This window comes from Alosa pseudoharengus, unplaced genomic scaffold (genome assembly GCF_046254945.1).
Source record: "Alosa pseudoharengus isolate Yale_2024_CS ecotype anadromous, Long Island Sound unplaced genomic scaffold, YU_APseudo_1.1 YU_APseudo_1.1_scf_6, whole genome shotgun sequence".
In the NCBI taxonomy this organism is placed as follows: Eukaryota; Metazoa; Chordata; class Actinopteri; order Clupeiformes; family Clupeidae; genus Alosa; species Alosa pseudoharengus.
The window spans coordinates 10,721,463-10,748,819 of NW_027468848.1; the positions used below are offsets into that span (position 1 = coordinate 10,721,463).

A 27,357-nucleotide genomic window follows, 5' to 3' on the forward strand; every position below is an offset into this window, starting at 1 on the left:
CCTATGTAATGCATACAGTAGGTAACATATGTAAAATAGTGTAACCCTAAGTTTTTTTGTTTCCTTCCAGTTTGGTGAAATAAGGCCTTCTTATCTTATTATGACCGCCGCGCAGCGAAGCGGCGGTCATATAGGTTTAGTCAGATTTTTTTTTTTTTTTTTTTTTTTTTTTTCTTTTTCGCATGTCCAAATTTCTGTCAATGATTCCCGGGACACTGAAAGACCGGGGTACACGAAACTTGGTGGGCATGTAACCCCATATGGATAGCATGGAACCATCGTTTTTCGTTTTGATCTGTAGCCCCCCCGCTGGACTGGACCCCCCGAAAGGAGGGTAGGGCAGACACAGTTTTCTGTGAATATCTCGAAAACCGTAGGGTTTAGGAGGACCATTTTTTTTTTGTATGTTGATCTCAAGGGGCCATGTCAACCCATTCCATAACCACTCATTTCATGTATAGCGCCACCTAGTTAAACACAAAAAAGTAAAAATGAGGTGTTGTAATTGAAGGTATCTGTGACCTAACAAAGTCAAAACTGTACAAAATTGGAAGTGTAGGATCATTATGACACCCTCTGTATGCACGCCAAGTTTCGTGGAATTCCGTTCATGGGGGGCCACACAATAAATTCATTTATGTTACTATACACCAACTGGCCTGTAGGTGGCCGGAGACAGTTTTCTGTGAATATCTCGATAACCGTAGGGCCTAGGAGGTCCACCTTTTTTATGTATGTTGGTCTTAAGGGGGCATGTCAACCCATCCCATTACCACTTATTTTATGTATAGCGCCACCTAGTTAAAAATGAAAAAGCTAAAAATTAGGTGTTTTCATCACAATATCTCTGGCTGACAAGGTCAAAACTGCACGAAATTAAAACTGTAGGATCATTATGACACCCTCCGAATGCATGCCAAGTTTTGTGTACTTTCATTCATGGGGGACCTTACAATAAAATAATTTATGTGTACATTTAGTGACGTACACCAACAAGGATTCCCGGGACACTGAAAGACCGGGGTACACAAAACTTGGTGGGCATGTACCCCCACATGGATAGCATGGAACCGTAATTTTTCGTTTTGATCTGTAGCCCCCCCGCTGGACTGGACCCCCCGAAAGGAGGGTAGGGCAGACACAGTTCTCTGTGAATATCTTGAGAACTGTAGGGCCTAGGATGACCATTTTTTTCTGTATGTTTGCCTCCAGGGGTCATGTTAACCCATTTCATGTGCACACATGTGCACAGATACACACACACACACACATACATTCACAGTAATCATACGTATGACACATACTCACACAGTAGACATATGTACGCTTGCATGCACAGGCACATACGCAGGCACAAACACAAGCACGCACGCACACACACACACACACACACACTCACACACACACACACACACACACATAACATAAACATAACACAAACAATCAAGAATTTCTCAGAATTATAAACAGGCAAGATGGAGGTGGGGTTGTATAAAATGAATTTTACATGTGAAATCTATGAACTAATCATGTTTTGGTACTTGTTGTCTAGCAGATACCAGTGAGAATTGAGTGTGGATAATGCAATTTAGTGAGACAGTTAGAATCATATAGGCCTTTCAGCGTGATTTCTTTTTGTGGAAAAAATGTGCTGGACTGGGTGGCGGTCATATTTTGTACCGCTCTGCGGTACATCTAGTTCTCTTCCTAGCTAGACGGGCCCTAACTCATAAGGCACAGTGGCCTCATCCCTGTCCTGTCTAGTCCTCACCAGCTTGATAATACCACCTCTCCCTTAACCATGTAAGGAGGAGATCCTGTCATCCTGGTACCCCCAGTACTTTTCCACTCACCCCACTCCTCTGACAGTTGGTCTGACCTACACAAGATACAATGACCTCACACTGCTCACAGCAAATGCAGTGGCATTAAGACTTATGACACTCTTGACTACATTCTTCTAAAACATGAAAACCCATGCAATAGTATAAACCCTTATGAAACCCATGATCACATCCCTTCACATCCTGAAAACCCACCATAATACCTAGTAGAATCCTAGGTAATATCAGTCCGCTGCTGCCGTTGCTTATATGCCTACTACCAACTTCAGGGAACAAAGTATAACTATTGCAGTGCGATGCAAGGGTAGTTTTTATTTTCAAAAATATTCTATTAACATAGACATTTACATCGATTGTCTGGCGTTATAATTTAAGTTGAAGGAAATAGCTCAAGATGACAATGTTTATCAGATGTTTGACAGAAATGGTTTGGATTTAATCTAAAACTTCTGCTATTCAGCTTGTCTAATGAACTACAATGTTGTTATTGATGTACTGAATGTTATGTATTAGTACTTTGTTCTTTACTCCAATATCATTTATGAACTGAAACAGTTATTTTAAAACAGGTATTCACACAGATATTTGCATTTTTAAAACAGCAAATTATTTTGATTTCACCTGGTTTCAGAGAGGATACTACTACAATACTAAAATAAGATGTGGAGGTTGAAACAACTGTTTTTATACAGAAAATAAAGTTTGTTTTGCTTTAATAAATGTCTTAATCTTTTTTAATGTCAATTCAGATAGTTGATTCTATGCCTCAGCCAGCTATAGCCTCATGACCTTTAACCTCTATCTGTGACCCCATGATCTTTAATGCCTTATTAGTTAATTTAGGCTTAATTAACTGTGTTGGGTTTAATGAGGATCCTTCAATCTGCTTTAGAGGTATGAAACAAATATTGCATGTCAAGTATGACCTCACGTGACCTTGACCTTTGACCCCAAGACATTAAACACCTACTAATTTCATCAAGAACTTATGGTGAGTAAGTACACCAAGTTTGGTAAAGATCCTTTTACCAGTATGGGAGATATCAGCTAATATATAGTATATATATATATATATATATAGAGATAGTTACAAGTTGGTAAACTAGTTATTAGCCGTAGTGGGTAGTGGTAGTTGATATTGTTTTCATTACGGCTGTCTGTTTAATTGCGCTTAGACTGGCCTTGGTGTCGTGAGTTTTTAGAGGGGGTGGTGTTTTTAAGTGTAGCTGGACTAAGTAGATTGTTAACGTTAGCTTTACTGAACTCAACTCGTTTTTTTCTGGAGCTGCGTCCGCACTTGCTGTAAGTTTTAATTGTATGGGAGTCTCGTGTTGTTAAGGGATTTGTTTATGTAGTTGTCATAGTTACAAGTTGGTAAACTAGTTATTAGCCGTAGTGGGTAGTGGTAGTTGATATTGTTTTCATTACGGCTGTCTGTTTAATTGCGCTTAGACTGGCCTTGGTGTCGTGAGTTTTTAGAGGGGGTGGTTTTCCGCGTGATCAATTAGGACTAGCATTTAAAGTGGTTATTGTGCTGGAGCGTCAGCGGAGGCGTCAGCGCTCGTGTGCAGCCGTCCTCGTGTGAAGACTTACTCGTGTCAAGACGAATCGAGTCTACCTGCGACGAGTCCACCGAGCAAGGACACAAGCAAGGCACCTCTCAGATAAGTTTCACTCTTGTCTCACCTTGTCTTGTTAGCTGACAATCCTTCTAATAATGTGCCTTCAACATATCCCTGTATCCGGTCAGGTTAATAAGCGTACTGGTGTTGAAAGGCAACAATCAGTTCAGCAGACTTGTCCTACTTTTTCTGTAGGGTTGTGGAATTGCCAATCTGCAGTGAATAAAGCGGACTTCATTCCTGCTCTGGCCTCACAGTTATCGCTTCAATTGCTTGCGCTTACAGAGACGTGGATTAGGCCAGAGAATACTGCCACGCCTGCAGCGTTGTCGACCAGTTATGCTTTTTCGCATACCAGTCGTTCGTCTGGTAGAGGAGGCGGGACAGGCTTTCTCGTCTCTGATGATTGGAGGTTTACACAGTTGCTGCCTGCTCAGGTCCACAACTCGTTTGAATATCATGCCATCATGATAACTGAACCATACAAATTATACTTGGTGGTTATTTATCGCCCTCCAGGACAACTTGGGAACTTTGTGAACGAGTTGGACATTCTACTGTCTGCTATTCCAATGGATGCATGCCCATTATTAATCCTTGGCGATTTTAATATTCATTTGGATAACTCGTCTGCAATTGACTTCCTGTCCTTACTCTCCTCATTTAATATCACACGTGTCCACAGTCCTCCTACTCACAAGGCTGGTAAAGATCTTGATTTAATTCTGGTACGTAACTGTAATACAGACAAGGTTTTGGTTAATCCATTACATGTATCGGATCATCACTTTATCAGATTCTCTGTGTCTCTCCTGGATAACCCAGCAGCTCCTCCTCCGATAATTTCGTTCCGGCGTAATCTCAGAAGCCTCTCAAGTGACCATTTTGCAACATTAGTAACATCTGCTTTACCTACTCCTAGCTCATTCTTGACACTTGAGGTTAATGACGCTACAGAGACTCTCTGCTCTACACTGGCATCTTGTCTGAGTGACTAAAGCATTGAGAGTAGCTAAGTCCTCTGCTCAGTCATCAGTATTAATTCTACTAGATTTATCTGCAGCCTTTGATACTGTTAACCATGACATTCTCCTATCTATACTATCTGAACTGGGAATTTCTGGAAAAGCTCTTGACTGGTTTGAATCTTACCTTAAAGGGCGTTCTTTCAACGTGTCTTGGCAGGGACAAGTATCTAAGTCTCATGCCCTCACCACAGGTGTGCCTCAGGGATCAGTATTAGGACCCTTGCTTTTCTCTATTTACACCACTTCCTTAGGTGATACCATTCGCTCCCATGGATTTGACTATCACTGTTATGCAGACGACACTCAACTTTACCTTTCTTTCCCACCTGATGACTCTAGTGTTTCCCACCGGATTTCTGCATGCCTTAAGGATATTTCAGCCTGGATGAAAGATCGGCACCTTCAGCTTAATCTCTCAAAAACAGAGTTTTTGGTGTTTCCAGCTAAAAGAGCTATTCCCCAACAGATTAACATCCAGCTTGACTCAACTTCACTGACCCCAACTAGATCGGCACGAAACTTGGGCGTTGTAATTGATGACCGACTTAACTTCTCTGAGCATATAGCTTCTATTGCAAAATCATGCCGGTTTATGCTTTACAACATTAGGAAGATCAGACCTTATCTGACACAAGATTCCACACAACTTCTTGTTCAGACCATGGTCATCTCTAAGCTGGACTATTGTAATTCACTATTAGCTGGCTTACCCGCTTGTGTAACAAGATCATTACAGCTGATTCAAAATGCTGGAGCACGCCTGGTCTTCAATCAGCCAAAGAGGACACATGTAACTCCTCTCCTAGTTACTCTCCATTGGCTCCCTATAGTAGCCAGAATTAAATTTAAATCTCTCACTTTGGCCTATAGGACACTAACTAGATCTGCTCCTAGTTATTTTAATTCAATAATCAAGCCTTACATCCCCAACCGCCCACTGCGGTCTTCTGGTGAGCGTATGTTGTGTCGACCAGTCATAAAAACTGGGTCTAATTCCAGACTCTTTTCTTCAGTGGTTCCATGTTGGTGGAATGAACTGCCCAGTGGTCTCCGTTCCTGTGGTAGTTTTGGGTCGTTTAAGAGGGGTCTAAAGACATTCCTATTCAACATATACTTAGTTGTTTAAGCGCTTATGTGTTATGGTTTATATAATGTTGTTTTATTTTAATTGGGCTGTTAATTAATTTGACATTATTGTTTATTATTGATATTCTCCTTAATGTAGTCTTAGCATGTTATTGTTTTTATATTATTGATTGAATTGACATTATTGTTTTATTATTGCCTTTCCCCTTTTTTACATTGCTTTTTTTATTAGGCTATTGATTGAATTGATATTATTGTGTACTACAACTATTCTCCTTACTATATTTGACCTAGATTTTAATCTGTTCCCTGTTCATTTTTAAATATTATTATGTTGTTTTGTATTTATATGTCGCTTTGGACAAAGGCGTCTGCTAAATCCATAACCATAACCATAACCATAATATCTATATGTGATAATATAGGATTTTGGCCCAATAATCATTATACCATGGTCCATTCAAAGCTGTATATCTTTTTTCTGGTACAAATCTGCGCTGTAGGCACCTGAAATTCTTAATCTACATGTAAATCACGGTTTGATTGATACCAAATATCCTTTTGCTGTATTTACTTCCACCTTCAACCCTAATTCGCTCAGACTACTAGCGTCGTTCAGCTGATTAGCTTGCACTTATCTCTTGGGTCCTTACTTCATCCGTTGGATTTACTCACGGTTTGGAAAGTTGGATCCCGCTTCTGACACCAGTTGTCGTGTTGTGACTTCTAGAATGGGCAATGCACCGCTCATCTGACGTGGGTTAAATGACTTCACACGACAAAGAATCCTCCTTTTGTGGAATTTACTGAACTTCGGCAGGTGAGTACAATACATACACATCAGTGGCCGTGGCTAAACTAGGCTATGGTCTCTAGCTCGGGCACAGAACAGTTATGTTAGCCTACTACTGTCCATGCGGTGAGCTGTGAGCCTATCAACCTAGAAACTGAAAACTGACATGGTATCTCCACTACTCTCACTATACGTGATTATGTCACGCTCATGTACGACGGAGTATTAGGGCCACATATGAAGGAAAAAATATTTTTGCCATGACGAGATTAACTCGACATGTCGACTTTAAAGTTGCCATGTCGACATTAAACTCAACATTTCGAGGATAAAGTTGAAATATCATGTCGACTTTAATCTCGACGTGTCGACATTAAACTCAACATTTTGAGAATAAAGTTAGTTTGGAGAGAGAACGACCGCTCGGGACGATTGAAAGGGAGGACGAATGAAACAATGCAACAAGTGCAACAATGATTCAGAGTGTTCGAGTGCAACAATGATGCGCACATGCAGACATAGTGCATAAATAAAGTACATGCACACATATTCCCTCACGGGATCAAAATAGTATGCTTATGCTATACCTGTGTTTATAGCCTCCTATATTTATTGCAGGTGAGACATGGAAAAGCAGTTTTAGAAAAATGAGTTTTACCATGTTAACCTATGGAGAGTGACGGCCTGTGGGTCATGAAGGGCAGTTATTTGGATGTGCGGTGGCCTTACCCACGTAAAACAGAGTGAAATAACATTTTGTACAGAAACATTATATCATTGGATACATGTATTATTCTAGCTATATAGCCTAAACGGCATAGTGCATGGTATTTCCATAACCGCGAGATACAGCGAGATACAGCACTTCACGATGACGGCAATGTGTAGGCCTAGTTAACAGACAAGACGCAATCTATCTGAATATCTGCAATCTAACAATCTATCTGAAATAACACCTATTTGAAGCCCATTATTCAAGTAACATATTGTGTGTTAGTGTAGGCTACATAGCTTAAACTGTGTAGGCTATGTTTAAACTGTATTGCGAGTTTAATGTCAGCACGTCAAGATTAAAGTAGATATGCTATTACAACTTTATTCTCGAAATGTCGAGTTTAATGTCGACATGTCGACTTTAAAGTCAACATGTCGAGTTTAATCTCGCCATGGCAAAAATATTTTGTTTTCTTCATGTGTGGCCCTAATACTCCGTCGTACTCATGGCCAATCAACGTAAGCATCACACAACATAAACATGAAAGGATAAAGGACAATATATGTGAATGGCCTTACAATATGACCGTGCTGATGCTAACAGCTGCAGCTCCCTCAAATCTAGATTCTCTCATGCATATTAGGCTAGCTTTTGCCAATGAAAATGAATGCAAAATAAAAAAAAAAACAGTCCTGCTCCTAACTGAAGAAACGTTACCAACAATGTTAACAACTACTCAGTTTCATTGCTGCAAGTAGGCCAACAAAGTTGACTGTAAATATGCTTCGCCATATTTAACGAACCAGCTAGCTTTGTGATAACAAAGTCTTACCTTTTATGTTTAGTCCACTGAAAGTTATCCACATATCAAACGATTAAATCCACAGTTATGGAGGAATTGTTTTGGGGAAGCAATTGCACTATATCCAACTTTTGCTGCCCTTTTTAAAATTTAACCACTTTAATCCATAGCCTAGAGCATTGAGCATAACATTACAACTATGTTGACATGATAAAGCTAAATGCCCAAGTCACATCAGAAAAGTTATAGGCTACAAACGCAAATTACACTTAATGACAGCTTGTTCGTAGTGTAGCCTAGTGCTGCCTAATTGAAAGGGGATAGGCAGGTTTATCTTAGGCTATATTAGGCTATTATGTGTAGCACATTTATTGGGCTTTTAGCCTCTTTTAATTTATTTGATAAGGAACTGATACAAACTGAGCAGCAGAAAAGCTGTCATAGGTGATACATAAATAGTTTATTATTATAATTAGGTTAGGCTATTATTACAGTGCATGAAAATGCACTGTACTGTTCTTCCTAGGCAACAACAACTTATTACAGTGCATGAAAATGCACTGTACTGTTCTTCCTAGGCAACAACAACTTCTTTTTCTTATTACAGTGCGTGAAAATGCACTGTACTGTTCTTCCTAGGCAACTTCTTATTATTATTTACAGTGCATGAAAATGCACTGTACTGTTCTTCCTAGGCAACAACTTCTTATTATTATTATTCCGCTTACCACTTTTTCCGTACGCTATTTCTCTTGAACAGTTTAACTTGGAAACTTCATTCAAACTTTGTAACGTAGGTATTCAAACGGACGAAGCTGCTATGTCTTTTCAACTTTAAAACTGTTATACTTTTTAAACTATTAAAGAAAAACTTTTTAAAAATCCCCATAGACTTAACATTGCCGATTGTGACATCATAATACGGCAATTAGAATCCTATGGCAGGTGTTCAGGCCACCTGCCAGTCTCAGGCTTTAAGCATACAAACTGGCCCTATTAAGACTACACATCCTGTTCAACTGCTTCCTCTGCCAAAAACTGTTTAAAAATAAAAGTCCTCACTACAATATTTCATTGTTAAACAATTTAACCCTTTAAACTACTGAACTTTTTAACTGTTCAGCTATTATAACTGTTACTTGTCATCAACTATGACTCCTACCCACTGTAGCTAGTTAGCATGGTTAGCATAGTTAGCATGTTAGCATTGCTAACATTGTTAGCATTTTTTACAAAACTGCTAAAAATTATTAGCTAAGTTAGCTAAGTAACATGGTTAGCATGTTAGCATAGTTAACATATTAGTTAGCATAGTTAGCATAACTGTTAAAAATGATTAGCTAGGTTAGCTAAGTCACATGGTTAGCATAATTAGTATGTTAGCATTGTTAACATGCTAGTTAGCATAGTTAGCATAACTACTAAAAATGATTAGCTAGGTTAGCTAAGTAACATGGTTAGCATAGTTAGCATGTTAGCATGTTAGTTAGCATAGTTAGCATAACTGCTAAAATGATTAGCTAGGTTAGCTAAGTCACATGGTTAACATAGTTAACATTTTAACATTGTTAGCATGCTAGTTAGCATAGTAACTTGGTTAATATTATTATATTTTTTAACATAGTTAGCATAACTGCTAGCAAACATTGGAGCCATTCCAACTGTTAGTTATCGTCAACTATCTACCTAAATAATTTAACCATTTAAATGATCAACGTATTTAACTGTTCAGTCATTCCAACTATATTAAATCTTATCTACCAAGCAAATAATTTAACCATATAAACTCATCATATTTTTGTATTTTCATGCACTGTATTTCCTTCAGGAAATGCTTTTCTAGTTAATACTATTACTTTACATTACATTACATTACATTACATTACATTACATTTGGCTGACGCATTTTTAGCCAAAGCGACTAACAACATGGTAAACAGTTTAAGTTTAGAGCAATTCTCAACAATATTAGGACAATTTAAAAAAACATTAGAGTACAGTAAGAATAAGTGCATCAGTGAGTGCTGTTTTTAACAGTTACGTGTCAGTTTAAGACGGCTGGTGAGTGCTAGGATCAGCAAGACTTGTTGTAAGTGTTGCTATGAGAGGAGATGTTCTCTAAAGAGCTGGGTCTTCAGGAGTTTTTTGAAAATGGAGAGGGATGTCCCTGCCCTTGTAGGAACTGGCAGTGTGTTCCACCAGCGAGGAACAACAGATGAGAAAAGTTTTGATTGGCCTGAGCGTACCGGAGGTAGAGCTAGACGTCGTTCGTCTGAGGAGCGCAGCGGTCTGGAGGTAGCGTATGTCTGTATGAAGGCATTCAAGTAGGTGGGAGCAGAACCGGAGACTACTTTGTAGGCAAGCGTTAGAGCCTTGAATTTGATGCGGGCCGCCATAGGTAGCCAATGTAGCTGGATGAGTAGCGGGGTAACATGTGCCCTCTTGGGTTGGTTGTAGACCAGGCGCGCTGCCGCGTTCTGGATCATCTGAAGTGGTTTCACTGCGCAGGCTGGGAGACCTGTCAGGAGGGCGTTGCAGTAGTCGAGTCGTGAGATGACTATTGCCTGAACCAGAAGTTGGGTGGCATCTTGAGTTAAGTAAGTCCTGATTTTCCGTATATTGTAGAGTGCGAAACGGCATGACCGGGCGACTGAGGCAACATGATCTGAGAAGTTTAGTTGGTTGTCGAGAACAACTCCTAGATTTCTTGCAGTCCTGGTAGGTGAAACAGACAGAGAGTCAAATTTGATGTTGATGTCGTGGTGTATGGTAGGTTTAGCTGGGAGGACCAGCAGTTCAGTCTTTGAGAGGTTCAGCTGGAGGTGGTGTGCCTTCATCCATGTAGCTATGTCTGAGAGGCAATCCGAGATCCGTGCTGAAACCAAGGGGTCATCAGGTGGAAAGGACAGATAGAGCTGTGTGTCGTCTGCATAGCAGTGGTATGAGAAGCCATGCGAACGGATAATCTGTCCCAAGGAGGTGGTGTAGATAGCAAAGAGAAGGGGGCCCAGTACTGAGCCCTGGGGGACCCCTGTGGTGAGATGGTGAGGTGCAGATAGCTGACCAAGCCATGATACGTTAAACGAGCGTCCTGTGAGGTAGGATTCAAACCAGGAGAGAGCAGAACCGGAGATTCCCATGTTAGCGAGTATAGAGAGAAGGATGCGGTGATTAACCGTGTCAAAGGCAGCCGATAAGTCAAGCAGAATGAGTACTGATGACCGAGCGGTCGCCCTGGCTTCTTTTAAGGCTTCTGTTACAGACAGCAGAGCCGTTTCGGTAGAGTGGCCGCTTTTGAACCCAGACTGATTTGGATCCAGAAGGTTGTTCTGTGAAAGGAAGTCAGAGACCTGTTTGGAGACTGCTCGTTCAATGCCTTTGGATAAGAAAGGCAGGAGTGAGACAGGGCGGTAGTTCTCGACTTGAGCAGGGTTGAGAGAAGCTTTCTTAAGTAACGGTGTTACCCGGGCCGTTTTGAACGCTGTTGGAAATGTGCCGGAGGTTAGCGATGCATTGATCACGTGTGTGATAGCTGGTGCGATGGTCGGGCTGATGGACTGAAGTAGGCTCGTAGGTATAGGGTCCAGCGAGCATGTGGTAGGACGGCTGCATGTCAGGAGTCTAGATACTTCATTCTCGGAGAGAGGGGTGAATGCTGAAAAAGATGATCTAGCAGTCCCTAGAGGTTGTAGGAGTGCGGTATCTGAGTCCGATGCGTTGAGTGGGCATGTAGAGAATTGACCGCTGATTGCCGCCACTTTGTTTGTAAAAAATGAGGCGAGGGTATCTGCAGTAAGGCTGGATGGAGGAGGAGGCATCTGAGGGTTGAGTAGTGATTTGAAGGTTGAAAAAAGTTTTCGAGTGTCTGTAGCACTGTTGATTTTGTCATTGTAGAAAGCCGTCTTAGCAGCAGTGATGCTGGCTGAGAAGGAGGCCAGGAGTGTCTGGTAGTTTTTGAGGTCATCAGTTAGTTTGGATTTGTGCCATTTCCTCTCCGCGGCTCTGAGTCTGGTGCGCTGCGATCGGAGGGTATCATTTAGCCATGGATGAGAGTGTTTGGATCGAGCTGGCCTTGTGGTAAGAGGGCACAGCTCGTCTAGACACGAGCTCAGTGTGGAGCAGAGCGAGTCTGTGGCCTCATTAACCTCCAGAGAGGAGAAGGTGTTGAGTGGAGGTAGACCGGAGGCAACCACAGAGGAAAAGTGCGTTGGAGACAGGTTCCGGATGTTGCGGCGGAACGTGACCATCGGCTGAGGAGCCGGAGGCTGTTCTGTCAGGCTGACGTTGAACCGGATGAAGAAGTGGTCAGAAAGATGGAGAGGCGTCACCGTGAGGGTGTCTGTGCTGCAGTTCCGAGTGAAGATCAAGTCAAGCTCTTTGCCAGCTTTGTGTGTCGGTGGGCTTTGAACCAGTTTGAGGTCGAAGGAGTGGATCAGGGCCAGAAAGTCCGCTGAGCCTGGGGCATCTAAGTGGATGTTGATATCGCCGAGAAGAAGAAGCGGACAGTCATGCTCAGGGATGGAGGACAGCAGAGTGTCAAGTTCATCCAAAAAGTCGCCTAGTTGGCCTGGAGGGCGGTAGATGACCAGCACGTAGAGTTTTGCTGGGGCGATCACTGTGATGGCATGGAATTCGAATGAGACATATTTGTTTGAAGGTAGTAGCGGGGTGAATTTCCATTTGTTGGAGATCAGCAGGCCCGCCCCACCTCCTCGTCCAGATGGACGAGGGGTGTGGGATAGTGTAAGGTTAGTGGAGAGTGCAGCCGGGGTGGCTGTGTTCTCTGGTTTGATCCAAGTCTCAGTGAGAGCAAGGAGTTCCAACGAAAGATGGTTGGCATAGCCAGCTATGAAGTCCGTTTTGTTGACTGCGGATTGACAGTTCCACAAGCCCATGGAGAAAGAGGTTTCTGTAGGTGAGGACCGTTTAAGTTGCTGTAGGTTAAGGCGATTTCTGCCCCTTTTGGCATGATGCCGTTTTCTGCGATGGCCGGTGATAACAGATATGGTGGAATGGCACATTTTTGCCTTTGTCGGCGCCTGTGCTCGGTGAACTTGCACAGGTAAACTTGCTTGTCTTGACCGCGTCCGTCTTAAACGAGAACGGCTGAAACGAGGGCTGACGCTTACGCTGACGCTTCAGCAACAGCCTCTATTGTTATGCTGACAGGAATTGCCTGCAGCTGTCCTCGCGTCTCACTAATGACTTTTAATAACTATTGTTACTGTTATTATTATTATTCGGATGAGCCAATAATGTAAATCTGAGTCTGAAAAGTTGGCTACAAACAGTCTATACTGCTGTAACTGCACTGCTGCTATTATTAATTGTTAACTTCCGGGAACTCTTTGAGGCTTCCATGAGCGGCCATTGTTGGGAAAAAATGGAACATTAGCGTCAATGGAGTTGTCGCAACTCTACCTTTATATGGCTCTGACTTAACATGGGATTTTACAATATTGCATTGTTGAGGAACATTCTTTTATTTTCAAAGAGTTAGTACATTTGTCATGCTTATTTCAGAATGGTTTGTTGCAAAATTGGTGTCTATTTTTACATGTTGGCCCTTCAATCAATGGAAATGGTTGTTGATGGGGATTGACTGATAGACTGTCTATCCAATCAGAGGGGCCTGTATGATGCCTCTTTACTTTGCACAATTTTGGCTAAAACAGTAGACAGTATGTTTATGTAAGTGAATGAAGATAAATTGTAAAGGTTGAAGATGGGGTTGAATGGGGGTTTCTGGGCTATAGGGCCAGATAATAGCGGTATTAAACCGATGATGTATCATCTTGGGGTCACCAAGTCCCCAAAAAAATCTTCAAAAGTGACCTCACTGCTAATAGCTTATTTAGAGGGCATGCAGGTAAAAGCCTGTCCAGCCATTTAACTACTAATGTAAACGGCAGGAGTTACTGAATGGTACAGTGACTTTGTCTGGAAGTGTGGTCTATTGTCAGATGAAATGAAAATTGAGCTCTTTGGCTAGAAACTTTAGATGTGTTTGGTGTACATAGAAGAATGGCTATAAAAGAACCCCATGCCTAATGAGAATTATGGTGGAGGGGCTGTGCTATTGTGGGGCTGTTTTTATTCCCAAATGCCTTGAGAACCTAATTAAGGTGCATGGTGTCATGAACACCAAGAAAAACCTGAACATTTTCAAAGGAAATCTGCCAATCTCTGCCAAGACACTAAAAGTTGGTCATGATTGGATCATTCATCAGGTCAATGAACCAAAGCAAATGTCCAGATCAAAACAAATATTGTTTGCTTAACACAAAATCATGCTTCAGACATTGCCATCTCAGTCCCCTGATCTAAACTCCATAGGAAAACAGTGGGGTGAGTCAAAGAGGAGTGTGGACCTAGGAATCTGGACGATATGGGGAGATTTTCTGGGGTCTTAAATCCCTTGCTTTGTATTCTCCAACTTTATGGGGTTTTATTGGCAAAGGGAGGCTTAAGAAGTTATTACAAGCAGGGGGTGCCAATAATTGTGAGCAATGTGTTTTTGTTACAAATATTTATTTCTTTATGAGATTTTCCTTTTTCTCCAAATAAATTTGCTTCCCTTCAAGGTCGGATTTTTCCTAATTTCTTTCATTGTGAGATTACAATAAATCACCAACAGATTGTTTTTTTATACCAGTTTTTAGTCAACTTTAACCAAGGTGCCAATCATTCTGGAGGGTACTGTATATAATTGCTATAATTATTGCTATAATTTTAAACTATATTTTCTGATTCAAAGCTGAACAACAGCTGATTTTATACAGCTATAAAACTGACTAAAAGCTAGATTCATGTCAATTCAGGTTGGTTTTTACAAAGTTAAATTGTGTTTTGTTTTATAAATCATGATATTGAATTATGCAGTGCAAGATGCCTCAAAGACAGTAGACAAATGCAGAAAGAAATCCACAAAAGGCAGTGGATCTCTCTCTCTCTCTCTCTCTCTCACACACACACACACACACACCACACATACAAACAAATAGATAACGATTTCACCTGGTGGGGTAAATGATCTATATACTATAGTATGATGTAGTTTGTTGTAAGATTCCATGTTGAATTTTGTTTCAATATGGGTCGCTATAATTTAATGGATTGAACTGTAAATTACGCTGACATATGTTTAAAAATCTTGTTTCATGTGCCCCTTTTTCAATTTGAGCCCCTGGCCCTCCAAAGGTCTCTGCACGGCCCTGATATAGAGAGCTAGGCAATGCCCATGATGATGACTGAGCTGTGTAATGGGTCTGTTGCCTATTAGACTACTTTAGGCTATCACGACTACTTCATGACTACCTAAAACCGTCTTTATTCAGAAACTGTGTCATTGGTCATTGATTGTACTCAAAAAAAGCCCTCTAGCCTTTTTCACAAGCCTGTATTACGCAATGGGTTCCTCAAAATTTCATGCACATTATTATTGATTTACTTTCTTTCAGATATAAAGTTCTTTTGGGAATTTTTTTTTGTGAATAAAATGATGGCTTGATTGAAAAAAGTTGGTACTCATGATCCTAAATTCATAAACTGAAAGTTGGAAGTTGGGTGCTTAATATCACATCGGCTTTATGCAGCCATATTTGTGTACTGTATGGGTATCCTATCCTACATGTAGGTATCTTTGTTCTTCAGGGATATTCTGAACAACGATCTTAATTCGAGTTGAGTGATTACCCAGGCTTTATTTACAATAACTTTAAAAACTAGATGTACCGCGTAGCGGTACAAAATATGACCGCCGCTCAGTCCTGCACATCCATTCCGCGAAAATAAATCATATTAATGAATTTGTCTCCATCTTCTACTCCATTCCCCACTCTTGAAACTTTTGTGTATGCTTGTTTGAAATGTGTGTTTGCACACATTCCGCACACAAAGTAGCCTACTGGCGCTGCAAAGGTGAATAGATTTGTTTCTGGGACAAAAAATCTGTAACATTGTTATAAAACCTTTAAAATCTCTAAACAATCTCAAGTAGGGCAGTTCATCACAGTCCATCCATTGCAACTGGACTGATGAAAGGTACACCTGTAGGCTACATTGTATTTGGGAAAAGCAGAAGGTAGCAGCATAATGTATTTATTTATTTATTATTAAACAAAACAATCCCTGTCAGTTCCATGCAGTTTTCAACAGCTATCAAGAAGAGAGGTCATGTCATGGATTTTTGTGAATGTTTCTTCTTCTACATATGCATAAGTTTAGTCATCTAGTTCAAATGATATTCAGCTTTATTGTCAATGCACAAATGAAATACCAGTAGTCTAAAACAAAATGCCGTTTTTCCCAGTGGTGCAAATAACTGACATGTCCAAAGGGCCTTCATGAAATGCGTTGCGAGACTGTTCATACACATTTTAACGGGCAAAGTTGAAGAGCTACTCTCCGTTATTGTTTGTGCAAATAATATGCTGATTCATGTTCCCTTGCATTTTGCAACCATGAGGTCAATGGTTAAGCTCAATCTTTTGACGCAATCTTTTGATTTTCACCCAGCCTAGTCCATGGTAGGCGCCCGATAGAAATATTGTTTAATTTTGCGATTGAGATATCCACGCACTGGCGCCCCCCCTGCGACGTGTTCGCCCCCCGGTTTTAGAGCTATTCTAAATGCAAAAATGCATAGAGGGAGTTATGACAAAACCGTGACTGTTAACAAACTATAAGCTATATAAGGTAGGCCCTATGCTAGGCCTATTACACAACACAAATTGTCGCTAGGCTATGCTGGCGACCCAAATAAAATCTCCGTTGGAACCAATGGCTTACACCTTACAGTATCAAGCTGCCACCTCTTGGCGAAAAAGTTAATAGTTTTGCATATCAGTAGTAATACATTTCACGTAGCTGTGAATCACGGAAAGGGCGAATGAAGTGGACACTTCTAAACGGAACCCAACCCACTGTACAGTAGCTCAAGGTCTGTGGCTAAAGCAGCCATAATGAAAGCGTTATCATTGTTTGGATACTTCACACACACGTGTTTTTTAATCGCATAGACTACAACTACCAAGCTGGAATCAAAGCACATCGACTCCCCTCTCACACCCTAAACACGCACTTCGAACAAACAAAAAGCGCCTCAGTCTCACGGAATAGCCATAGGCAAAACTGTATCTGACCCTTATAACGTTGGCACTAAATCATTCATCGCAAAGAATGATTTTTGTAGCACGTGCAACAAATATGTGTAGGTACAGCCCTGCCCTGAATACATCTCAACGTGCGCTCTAAAACATCTGGTTTAAATGGAGATTGTAGATCATCACGGGATCATAGACAGGTTATCTTTCAGGTAGCCTATAGCACTGCTATATTTTCCATTAAAAAACCATCACGTAGCGAACGTGTTGTGGCTAACTCACTTAGCTCCTGTTAGTAGCCTAGGTTATGGTCATAAGCAAATGAGATGACAGTCGAAAGATACAATTAGTGCTGTTATCGATTTGCTTGGTAGCTTATAAACGCATTTATGGTTTTCTACAAATACATCAATAATCAAATTGGCCTCCATCACTCAACCATGCTAACAGTAACATTATTTTACCTACGTTCTGCTATTGATAGGATTAACGTAGCCTACCTGCAGTAAAAAACAAGCATGTCCGATAAACATTCTCAGATTTATTTCGGCTTCAAGAGGAAATGGGAATTACATGTCATGCAGAAATCATCCTACCCTTAGACGTTCTCTGCGGTAAACTACTGTAGCCTACAGTCTTGTCCTTGTAGGAAGCATAGTGTCTTTCCAACCCATTTAAGATTAACTTCCAACAAAATTACGTCTCACTGCAACGATGCGCCATCTAGTGGACAAACGACTACTTATCGCCAATACTGGAAATGCAGCCATGATGATGATGATGAATATTTATTTTGGCTTTCTTTTAATCCTACTGAATTTGTAATTATGTATCGGCCGTTCTAATACCGATAGTATGTGGGTGCCTGTGTGTGTGTGTGCATGTGTATATGTGTGCACCACCATCTACAGGCCAGTGAGTGTAGAGTCACTAAATGTACACATAACTTAATTTTTTAGACCCCCCCCATGGATGAAATTCTACGAAACTTGGCATACCCCCAGAGAATGTCAGGTTAATCATACACATAAAATTTGGTGCAGTTCTGAACGTCTTTACTGAAGAGAGGGGCGATTAAAGCAGAATGATATTGCATTTTCATTTTTTACCGGCGGGGTGCAAATCACAAATGAGTGATTATGGGCTAAGTTGATGTGGGCCCTTGAGACCAACATACCATAAAAATTTCTTCATCCTCGGTGCCACGGTTCAGGTAGTTATTGAGGAAAAACTGCATTTTTTGGGTTTCGGGGGGCCCAGCGCGGAGGGGGAGTGGCCCCCGGGGACCAAACGAAATTTTTCCGTAAAAGTCTAGTGGGGCTACATACCCACCAAATTTCATGTGCCCTGGTGTTTCGGTGCCCCGGGTATCGTTGACCAAAATTTCAGGAAGTAGATGACGGGAAAAAAAAAAAAAAAAAAAAAAAAAAACTTTGACAATCCCTATATGACCGCTTCGCTAGCTTCGCTAGCGGCGGTCATAATTATGTTTCATTGCAACTTTGAGGGCATTTCCACCCTTTATCTAAAAAAAGCACAATTTTGCTGTCCATGGGCTAAAAGTGTGTTTATTATAAAGTGTTTTTTTAATCTGGCAACCAAATGCTTAGCTCACCAGTTTCTCCTTTTAATTCTGAATCCATACATACCTCATATGTTATATTTGGTTAAACTAGTCAAAAGTTGTAGCAGTTTAAATATTTTGCAGCGCCCCTAGAGGCTATTTTGTTATCTGTGTGTTTGACACTCGGACTCAATTTGTTCTATAGACCCTTCACTTCAACTTAGAAGTGAAAACCAAACTTTAACACCAATTTGAAATGACTGAGAAAAATTACACATACATACGACCCCACTAATTGTTAGGCGTGAAAGTAGGCCTACTAGGCTACTTTTATAGCCTGGCTAACACCAAACCTCATCTCATTGAGATGGGGTCTGGAACTACACATTCATTTTCTTGAATTAATATGAAACGTGGTACAAAAAACAAATAGCCCCCCCCCCCCCCACACACACACACACACATAGTGTGACTGGATGAATTGGTCAAAGTCCTTTTTTCATTTAGGCAAGTCCCTCCACTAAGCGGCCATATTGCAACTCACTTTGGGCACTAATTTGCGCATGTGCAAGGCTTCACAACACCAACCTCGCTCCAGCAGGTAGATCTCAACACATGATTGGCACAATGTATTCACACATCAGTTTTTGGCCGCAGAAGGGGCGGGATATGTGTAGACAACTGCCATATTGGCGTTACGAACTAGCCCCATGAATTTTTTATGGAGGATTTTTGAGTCCTGTCTCCTCATTAGAAAGTCTCTGGATTAGTGTCCCACCCAGGGAAAAGTCTATGACTTGTGTCCGCTAGTCATTATCTGTCTGTCTGTCTCTCATACACCCTCACACACCCAACACACATACACACTGGGATAGAGAAACATATGTACCGCATATTCTCAGATTAAGTTGTTGTCACTTTTCCTTATCCATGTGACAGCCACTCCTCCTGATGATAATACAGGAAACCAAAAGTGACCTTTCACACTGCTGTCCTCCTTCTTGCTGTGTGTGATCAGGACAAGACATGGCAGACGCGGACGCCTCAAACAAAAGACAAAAAAAGGAGTCCTTCAATTGTCCAGTTTGTCTGGATCTACTGAAGGATCCAGTGGCCATTCCATGTGGGCACACTTATTGTTTGGGCTGCATTAAAGGTTGCTGGGATCAGGAGGATGGTAAAGGCATCTACAGCTGCCCCCAGTGCAGACGGACATTTAGGCCAAGACCTGCTGTCAGTAAAAACACTCTGATTGCTGAGCTGGTGGAGGACTTCAGGAAGACTGGACTCCAGGCTGCTGCTCCTGCTCAGTGTTCTGCTGGACCTGTAGATGTGGAGTGTGATGTCTGCACTGGGAGAAAACTCAAAGCCGTGAAGTCCTGTCTGGATTGTCTGATGTCTTACTGTGAAAGTCACTTTAAAGATCACAATTATGTAAACCCAGGAAGAAACCACTCAGTGATTGATGCCACAGGCCAGCTACAGGAGAGGATATGCCCTCATCATAAGAAGGTGTTTGAAATATTTTGTCGGACTGATCAGAGTTGTATCTGCTATCTGTGCATGATGGACGAACATAAAGGCCATGACACAGTCACAGCTGCAGCAGAATGGAAAAACAAACAGGTGAGTACTGTAGCTTTACTTGTGTCTTCATTTTATTTGAAAGGTCTGATATACAAGTAATGTGTTTATATAATGACAACAGCATCATAGCCTACTTCTTAAAGTCTACTGATTTTCTTCAGACTTATTAGGCTCATTGGAAAATTCACAAAACAGAAAAGCATTGCAGGTGCAAAGTGCAAAATGTATAAAATCTGTCAAACATTGACATGGCAGTATCAGCTGAATATGACACCATACAAAACGTCCAATGTTTTTTACAGTCCCTGAGCCAGTTTGACTTGTGCTTAATGCTTACTACCAGTTATCTAACTGAAAGAAGTTCATGTTGTTTCTACAGGTAAAATATGATCTGTTCATTAAAAAAACTAATATCTGGTCATCTTGGCTCTGATCTAACTTGACCTGTGTTTAATGTGCTCAATGGTGTTTGAAGCCCCCACCGTGAACTTCAAGGCAACACTGCGACCGTTGACTTCAAGACACCTAACCCTTGCCTATCCCTAGTGCCTTCCATGCAGTGCTGCCTAGAAGATGACGTTTGGGGCTTAAAACACCATTGTGCCTTTAATGCATACTGTCAGGGCTCCTACCAAAACCAAATTAATAGAACATAGCACTGTTCTCTGATACAGAAACTGTTCAAGTGCAATTCCTGTTGATCAGATGCACTATGTATTTTTGTCTTGTAATGATTGTATATTGTCTTTTTTTTTTGTTCTTCCATTTTATGTATTTTTTGAACTATGTTTTTAATATTGCCCCTTTATGTTTTTTTTTAAATTTACAATGTTTTAATTCAAAGCACTTAGAAATGTCCCTGTGTATTAAATATGCAATATAAATGAACTTGCCTTAAATTTGTCTGCCTTTTTATAAACAGAAGCAGTTGGGGCAGACCCAGAGGAGATTCCAGCAGAAAATCCAGGAGAGAGAGAAGGAGCTGCAGGAGCTCAGGAAGGCTGTGGAGACTCTCAAGGTGAGTAGCCTACTGACCACAAACAACACAACAGCTGATTGATTAAGGTTTCAGCTCTCTAATATAATTTTAATTATTAGAGCAGCTTTGTTGATGTGCTATTACAAGATCACAGGTGTAAGGTTGTTTTGTCAGAACAAACTCTTTTTTTATCCAATTGCTTAATGATGCATGCTGAATTAATGATGAACTAGATGTACCGCAGTTCGGTACAAAATATGACCGCCGCCCAGTCCAGCACATTTTTTCCACAAAAATAAATCATGCTGAAAGGCCTATATGATTCGAATTGTCTCACTAAATTGCATTATCCACACTCAATTCTCACTGGTATCTGCTAGACAACAAGTACCAAAACATGATTAGTTCATAGATTTCACATGTAAAATTCATTTTATACAACCCCACCCCCATCTTGCCTGTTCATAATTCTGAGAAATTCTTGAATTGTGTGCATGTGTGCATGCACACGTTTATGTTTATGTGTGTGTGTGTGTGTGTGTGTGTGTGTGTGTGTGCGTGCTTGTGTGTTTGTCTGCGTATGTGTGTTTGTGCATGTGCATGCATGCGTACATATGTCTACTGTGTGAGTATGTGTCATACGTATGATTACTGTGAATGTATGTGTGTGCGTGTGTATCTGTTTATGCACATGTGTGCACATGGAATGGAGGCAAACATACGGAAAAATTGGTCATCCTAGGCCCTACAGTTCTCAAGATATTCACAGAAAACTGTGTCTGCCCTACCCTCCTTTCGGGGGGGTCCAGTCCAGTGGGGGGGCTACAGATCAAAACAAAAAACGATGGTTCCATGCTATCCATGTGGGGTTACATGCCCACCAAGTTTTGTGAACCCCGGTCTTTCAGTGTCCCAGGAATCCTTGTTGGTGTACGGTCACTAAATGTACACATAAATTATTTTATTGTAAGGCCCCCCATGAACGAAAGTTCACAAAACTTGGCATGCATTCGGAAGGTGTCATAATGATCCTACACTTTCAATTTCGTGCAGTTTTGACCATGTCAGCCAGAGATATTGTGATGAAAACACCTAATTTTAATTTTTTGCTTTTTAATTTTTAACTAGGTGGCGCTATACATGAAATAAGTGGTAATGGGATGGGTTGACATGCCCATAAACGGAATTCCACGAAACTTGGCGTGCATTCAGAGGGTCATAAGGGTCCTACACTTCCAATTTCGTGCAGTTTTAACTATGTTAGGTCACAGATAGCTGCGATTACAACACCTCATTTTTACTTTTTTGTGTTTAACTAGGTGGCGCTATACATGAAATGAGTGGTTATGGAATGGGTTGACATGGCCCCTTGAGATCAACATACAAAAAAAAAATGGTCCTCCTAAACCCTACGGTTCTCGAAATTTGGACATGCGAAAAAGAAAAAAAAAAAATCTGACATCTGACTAAACCTATATTTAGCTGTGCGGCGGTCATAATAATGAGCATACATCCAAAGCAAACTATTGTAGTAGTATTCTATTAGATATTAGTAAGTGCACTGCATAGTCTGTGATATAAATGTTTAATCATGGGGAGTGCAAGCAATAAATTCTAATTCCACCCTCATGCCAGATTGTTGTGAGTAACAGTGCTGCCATCTCTACAGCACACAAAGAAGCACTAACACCATGAAACACTTTCAGCGTTACCTCCCTCTGTGTGTCTCCTGCCCTCCTCTTTGTGTGTCTCCTAACAGAGCTCTGCACAGACAGCAGTGGAGGACAGTGAGAGGATCTTTACTAAGATGATCTGCTCCATTGAGAGAAAGCGCTCTGAGGTGACAGAGCTGATCAGAGCTCAGGAGAAGGCTGAGGTGAGTCGGGCTGAAGGACTCCTGAAGCAACTGGAGCAGGAGATTGCTGAGCTGAAGAGGAGAGATGCTGAACTGGAGCAGCTTTCACACACAGACGATCACATCAATGTCCTCAAGGTAACACTGACCTGCACTCCTGAAAGTGAAATTAAATGTACAATATATAGTATTTAATAGAACAAACTTCCTGTGTAACATAATATGTTCTTATGAACAGTGTGTGATAAAATCGGTATGATTTGTGATGAGGTACAAAATAGATCCCACTTCTTTACAAGCAGTAGGTACAGTATGTATGTAGGTATGTGACTTGCACACATACATAAACACACTAATGCGTAATTACACACTAAACCAACTGATCAAACCCATTATGTCTGTAGCCTTTGGGGAAACAGCCCTGACTTAATATACAGGTGGCGGCCTTTCTCACCTTTCATGTTTCTCTGCAGAATGTTGTGTCAGTCACAGCTCACATGTGCTCATTCCAACCAGCATGACACTCACAATAAACTAAAAAAAAAAACGGATTTTACTCTTGATGTAGCCCTCGATAAAAACACAGCCCCAACTGAATATTCAGATAGCCTGTCTCCACTTTTATATTTTTCTCTGTAGAATATCCCATCAATCAGAGATTCTCCTCGCTCTAAAGACCTACCCAGCATGACCTTTAGCCAAAGTGTCTCTTTTGAGGCTGTGAAGGAATCTGTCTCTGCAGTGAAAGTACAGCTAGAGGAGAAACTGGAAGGCATCTTCAAGCAGGAAATAGCCAAGATATCTGCAGCAGGTTGGACAAACATCTAGAATTGACACAATCATGAACTACTTTTATAAGACACTGTTATGTTCAAATAGTGATGGATTCATTTGTACTGTATTTTCTGTCTCTCAGCAGTTACTCATATCCAGATCATCCAATCTTTAGAATGTGAGTCTATCATTAAATAACATTTCTGAAAAGTATAGCATACACATGAAAGATAATATATGCAAAGATGTATGTTGGTTTGTTCTGTTGATCCTGGGTGAATGAGTGTCTCTCTGTTGGTTCCCAGATACTGATCCTGAATTCCCAGTCAGAAGAACAAACAGTAATGACAAACTGCCAACCAGTAAGTCTTTAATACCTGATTCTAACAGCCTCTAGTAAAGGAATGATAGCTTCACTGAATCTTTTCATCTTTTAAATATTTTCTCAGCTACCAAAAACTGGAGGCATGGGGTGTTGCAAGTCCCTAGAGTACACATTAGAGTTAATGTGTTTCTTTTTAATAAACTGCCTGTACACTTACAAAGTTCTCAATGCTTCGGTTTACATGTAGAGACCCTCATTATGCTACTATGTAAGTGTGGTGCTATTTTGAGCCTTGTTAGTGGTATAGAAATAGCGATTTCTTTCTACTGTACGTGTGCCCCGAAGGCTAGCGTTAAACGCTAATTAGCGGTTTGCAATAAAACTGGTCACATTCGACTAGCATGAAAATAAAGCCCAGCGAACGGTCGAACTCGTACAAATGTGTTATTAACCCCTAGGTTCATTTTGCGCCGGAATTGTCAATTAAGGCCCTTTACATAGTTATGAAGGTATATTGGGTGCAAAAGTGGCGAGCACATTTAACTGCAGATTTTGCATGTGCACACTAAAGTCGTAAATGTGTAACAGTAAAGTTGAAGTTGTACATATTTTTTTATATCTTGTTAACACAAAATAGGGGCTACGGGTTCACAAATCCTTTTTACAGGTACACAAATCCTTTTTACAGGTACACAAATCCTATCCTGTGAGTCACAACTTTCAAGAGTCACGCACTCGACACTTTTGCTCCAATCGTTGCAGCGCAGTAGGTGCGAAACACATTTGCACATCCGTGTTTCATAATCTGAGAACATGCACAACATTCGTGCATTTGTAAACCCAAATGTGAACTAATGCATCCGAAGTTGTGCATCTGTGAAATAATTTCTCATTAATAAAATTCTACAGATCACTTTGATTTTCTTGCACGACTACAAGTCAATTGATACAAGTGCTCGAATCTGCTTCTACGAGTGACGATACTTTTGCTCCTGGCTAGGTGATATAATAGGAGCAAAACGATTTGTATGTGTGCACGTCGAGCGAATCGATCGAGAAAACAAGGCGGCCGGATCTGGATCGCGCTCAGACTACCATTGCCTGCTCATAAGGTAAGTAACATGATAATAATATGAAGAAAGTTATCTTGTTTGTTGGTTTACATTATCATGACAGCTATGTTTAGCTTAGTTTACCTGCTTGCTAAATCCTCCAGTGCCAGATCAAGCTAGCTATCGCTAGATAAATAACTAGTTTAGAAGTACAGAAATATTGGCCGTCACTGCCCGTCCAAAATCGTTAGGACACACAATCTGACACAATCGTTCTGCAATTTTCGAACAGCTGACTTGTATCTTGCACGAAGACTATTGGATAGTGCAAGGCAAGTTAGCAATTGTTTGCTGTGCAGACATTATGAATAATAAGGTCGTAGAACTTAACACCGCACACCGCAAAAAAAATTTCCTCGCTTTGTGCAAAGAAAAACTATAAATCGTGTGTCCTTCATTGATAAGGAAACATGCTGAGGTTACTTACTTTATGAGCAGGCAATGGTAGTCTGAGCGTGATCCAGGATCCAGATCCGGCCGCCTTGTTTTCTCGATCGATTGCTCGACGTGCACACATACAAATCTTTTTGCACCTATTATATCACCTAGCTAGGAGCAAAAGTCACTCGTCACTCGTAGAAGCAGATTCGAGCACTTGTATCAATTGACTTGTAGTCGTGCAAGAAAATCAAAGCGATCTGTAGAATTTTATTAATGAGAAATTATTTCACAGATGCACAACTTCGGATGCATTAGTTCACATTTGGGTTTACAAATGCACGAATGTTGTGCATGTTCTCAGATTATGAAACACGGATGTGCAAATGTGTTTCGCACCTACTGCGCTGCAACGATTGGAGCAAAAGTGTCGAGTGCGTGACTCTTGAAAGTTGTGACTCACAGGATAGGATTTGTGTTCCTGTAAAAAGGATTTGTGTACCTGTAAAAAGGATTTGTGAACCCGTAGCCCCTATTTTGTGTTAACAAGATATAAAAAAATATGTACAACTTCAACTTTACTGTTACACATTTACGACTTAAGTGTGCACATGCAAAATCTGCAGTTAAATGTGCTCGCCACTTTTGCACCCAATATACCTTCATACATAGTATGGGTAAAAGTGTGGTAAGAGGCATGAGGGCTATCTAAAAATACTTTAAGACTTTTATGAAGAGTTTAGGAGAATAAAAGCAAATACACTAGAATCTATTGAATGGATCTATAACAACAGACAAAAATTACTTATGCAGTTGTCTTGTGATAATGAACTGATTGTGGTGGGTTAGAACTGAAGGTCCTCTAAATGTGTCCTTATCGTCCTAATGAAGATTAATGACTCTTGGATGAGTGTATCTTCATATTGACTTGTCAGTGGGAGGTTGTAGGCCTTTAAGATTTCAACAGTTGGGGACTTACATATTCTTTAAAAAAGGAGAAACGGTCACATAAAATAATGAAGTTTATGCAAAGTGCAGCCTTTTCTCCTTTTCTGTTATAAGTTGTTATAAGTTGTTACGGGTATATGAGTTATTCGGTCCAGCACTCTGAAAAACTATATAAACTAGAAAATATGACCGCCGCTCAGTCCTGTACATCCTCTTCGCGAAAATAAATCACGCTTGTAAATTTGTCTCCATCTCCTTCTCCATCCCCATACTCTTGCAACTTTTGTGTATGCTGTGTCTGTGCATGCGTGTTGTAACATTTCCGCAATAGCATCCATCAACAGGTTATGGGATACTCAAACTTCAAAATTAACACCTCCTTAACCTAAAAACATTTTACACATCATGCCCCTGTCCTAACAAATAACCCATTTGTGACTGAAAAAAAAAATATATATTTATAAGCCTCTAAAACTGTTACTGGGGAATTTCCCAATACTCTTTCAGTAAATATTGAAATAATAGTGTTTCAATGAAGTTTGTGCATTGTCAAATGTTTTGAGTAAATGGCAACATGACCAGAGCTGTTTACTTCATGGTTGCACCTTCAGAAGAGGATGACTGCCTCACAAATCCCAAATAAAAGGTTTTTAAAGTATGTTAAAATAAACATAGGGAAAAGTTTTTTACACATGGTCTTTCCCATACAAAAATGTGGTATATGGCAATATATGTAAATTACATATATGATGTATATGTCAATGTATGCCTCACACATATAAGTCACATATATACACATACATGTTAAATATATTTCAAAATATAGCAAAATTGGCCGTTT

General features: G+C 40.6%; 1 protein-coding gene across 1 annotated transcript in view; it reads left to right on the top strand.

Moving 5' to 3' along the window:
- The first annotated feature begins 10,322 nt into the window (after window positions 1-10,322).
- Window positions 10,323-27,357, top strand: part of LOC143106769 (tripartite motif-containing protein 16-like) — a 44,534-nt gene continuing 27,499 nt past the window's right edge. Inside the window, exons 1-5 of the mRNA XM_076271239.1 lie at window positions 10,323-10,352; window positions 19,624-20,184; window positions 21,068-21,163; window positions 22,884-23,117; window positions 23,619-23,790. Of these exons, the coding sequence (XP_076127354.1) occupies window positions 10,323-10,352; window positions 19,624-20,184; window positions 21,068-21,163; window positions 22,884-23,117; window positions 23,619-23,790 (1,093 nt within the window). The remainder of the gene's footprint in view (window positions 10,353-19,623; window positions 20,185-21,067; window positions 21,164-22,883; window positions 23,118-23,618; window positions 23,791-27,357) is intronic.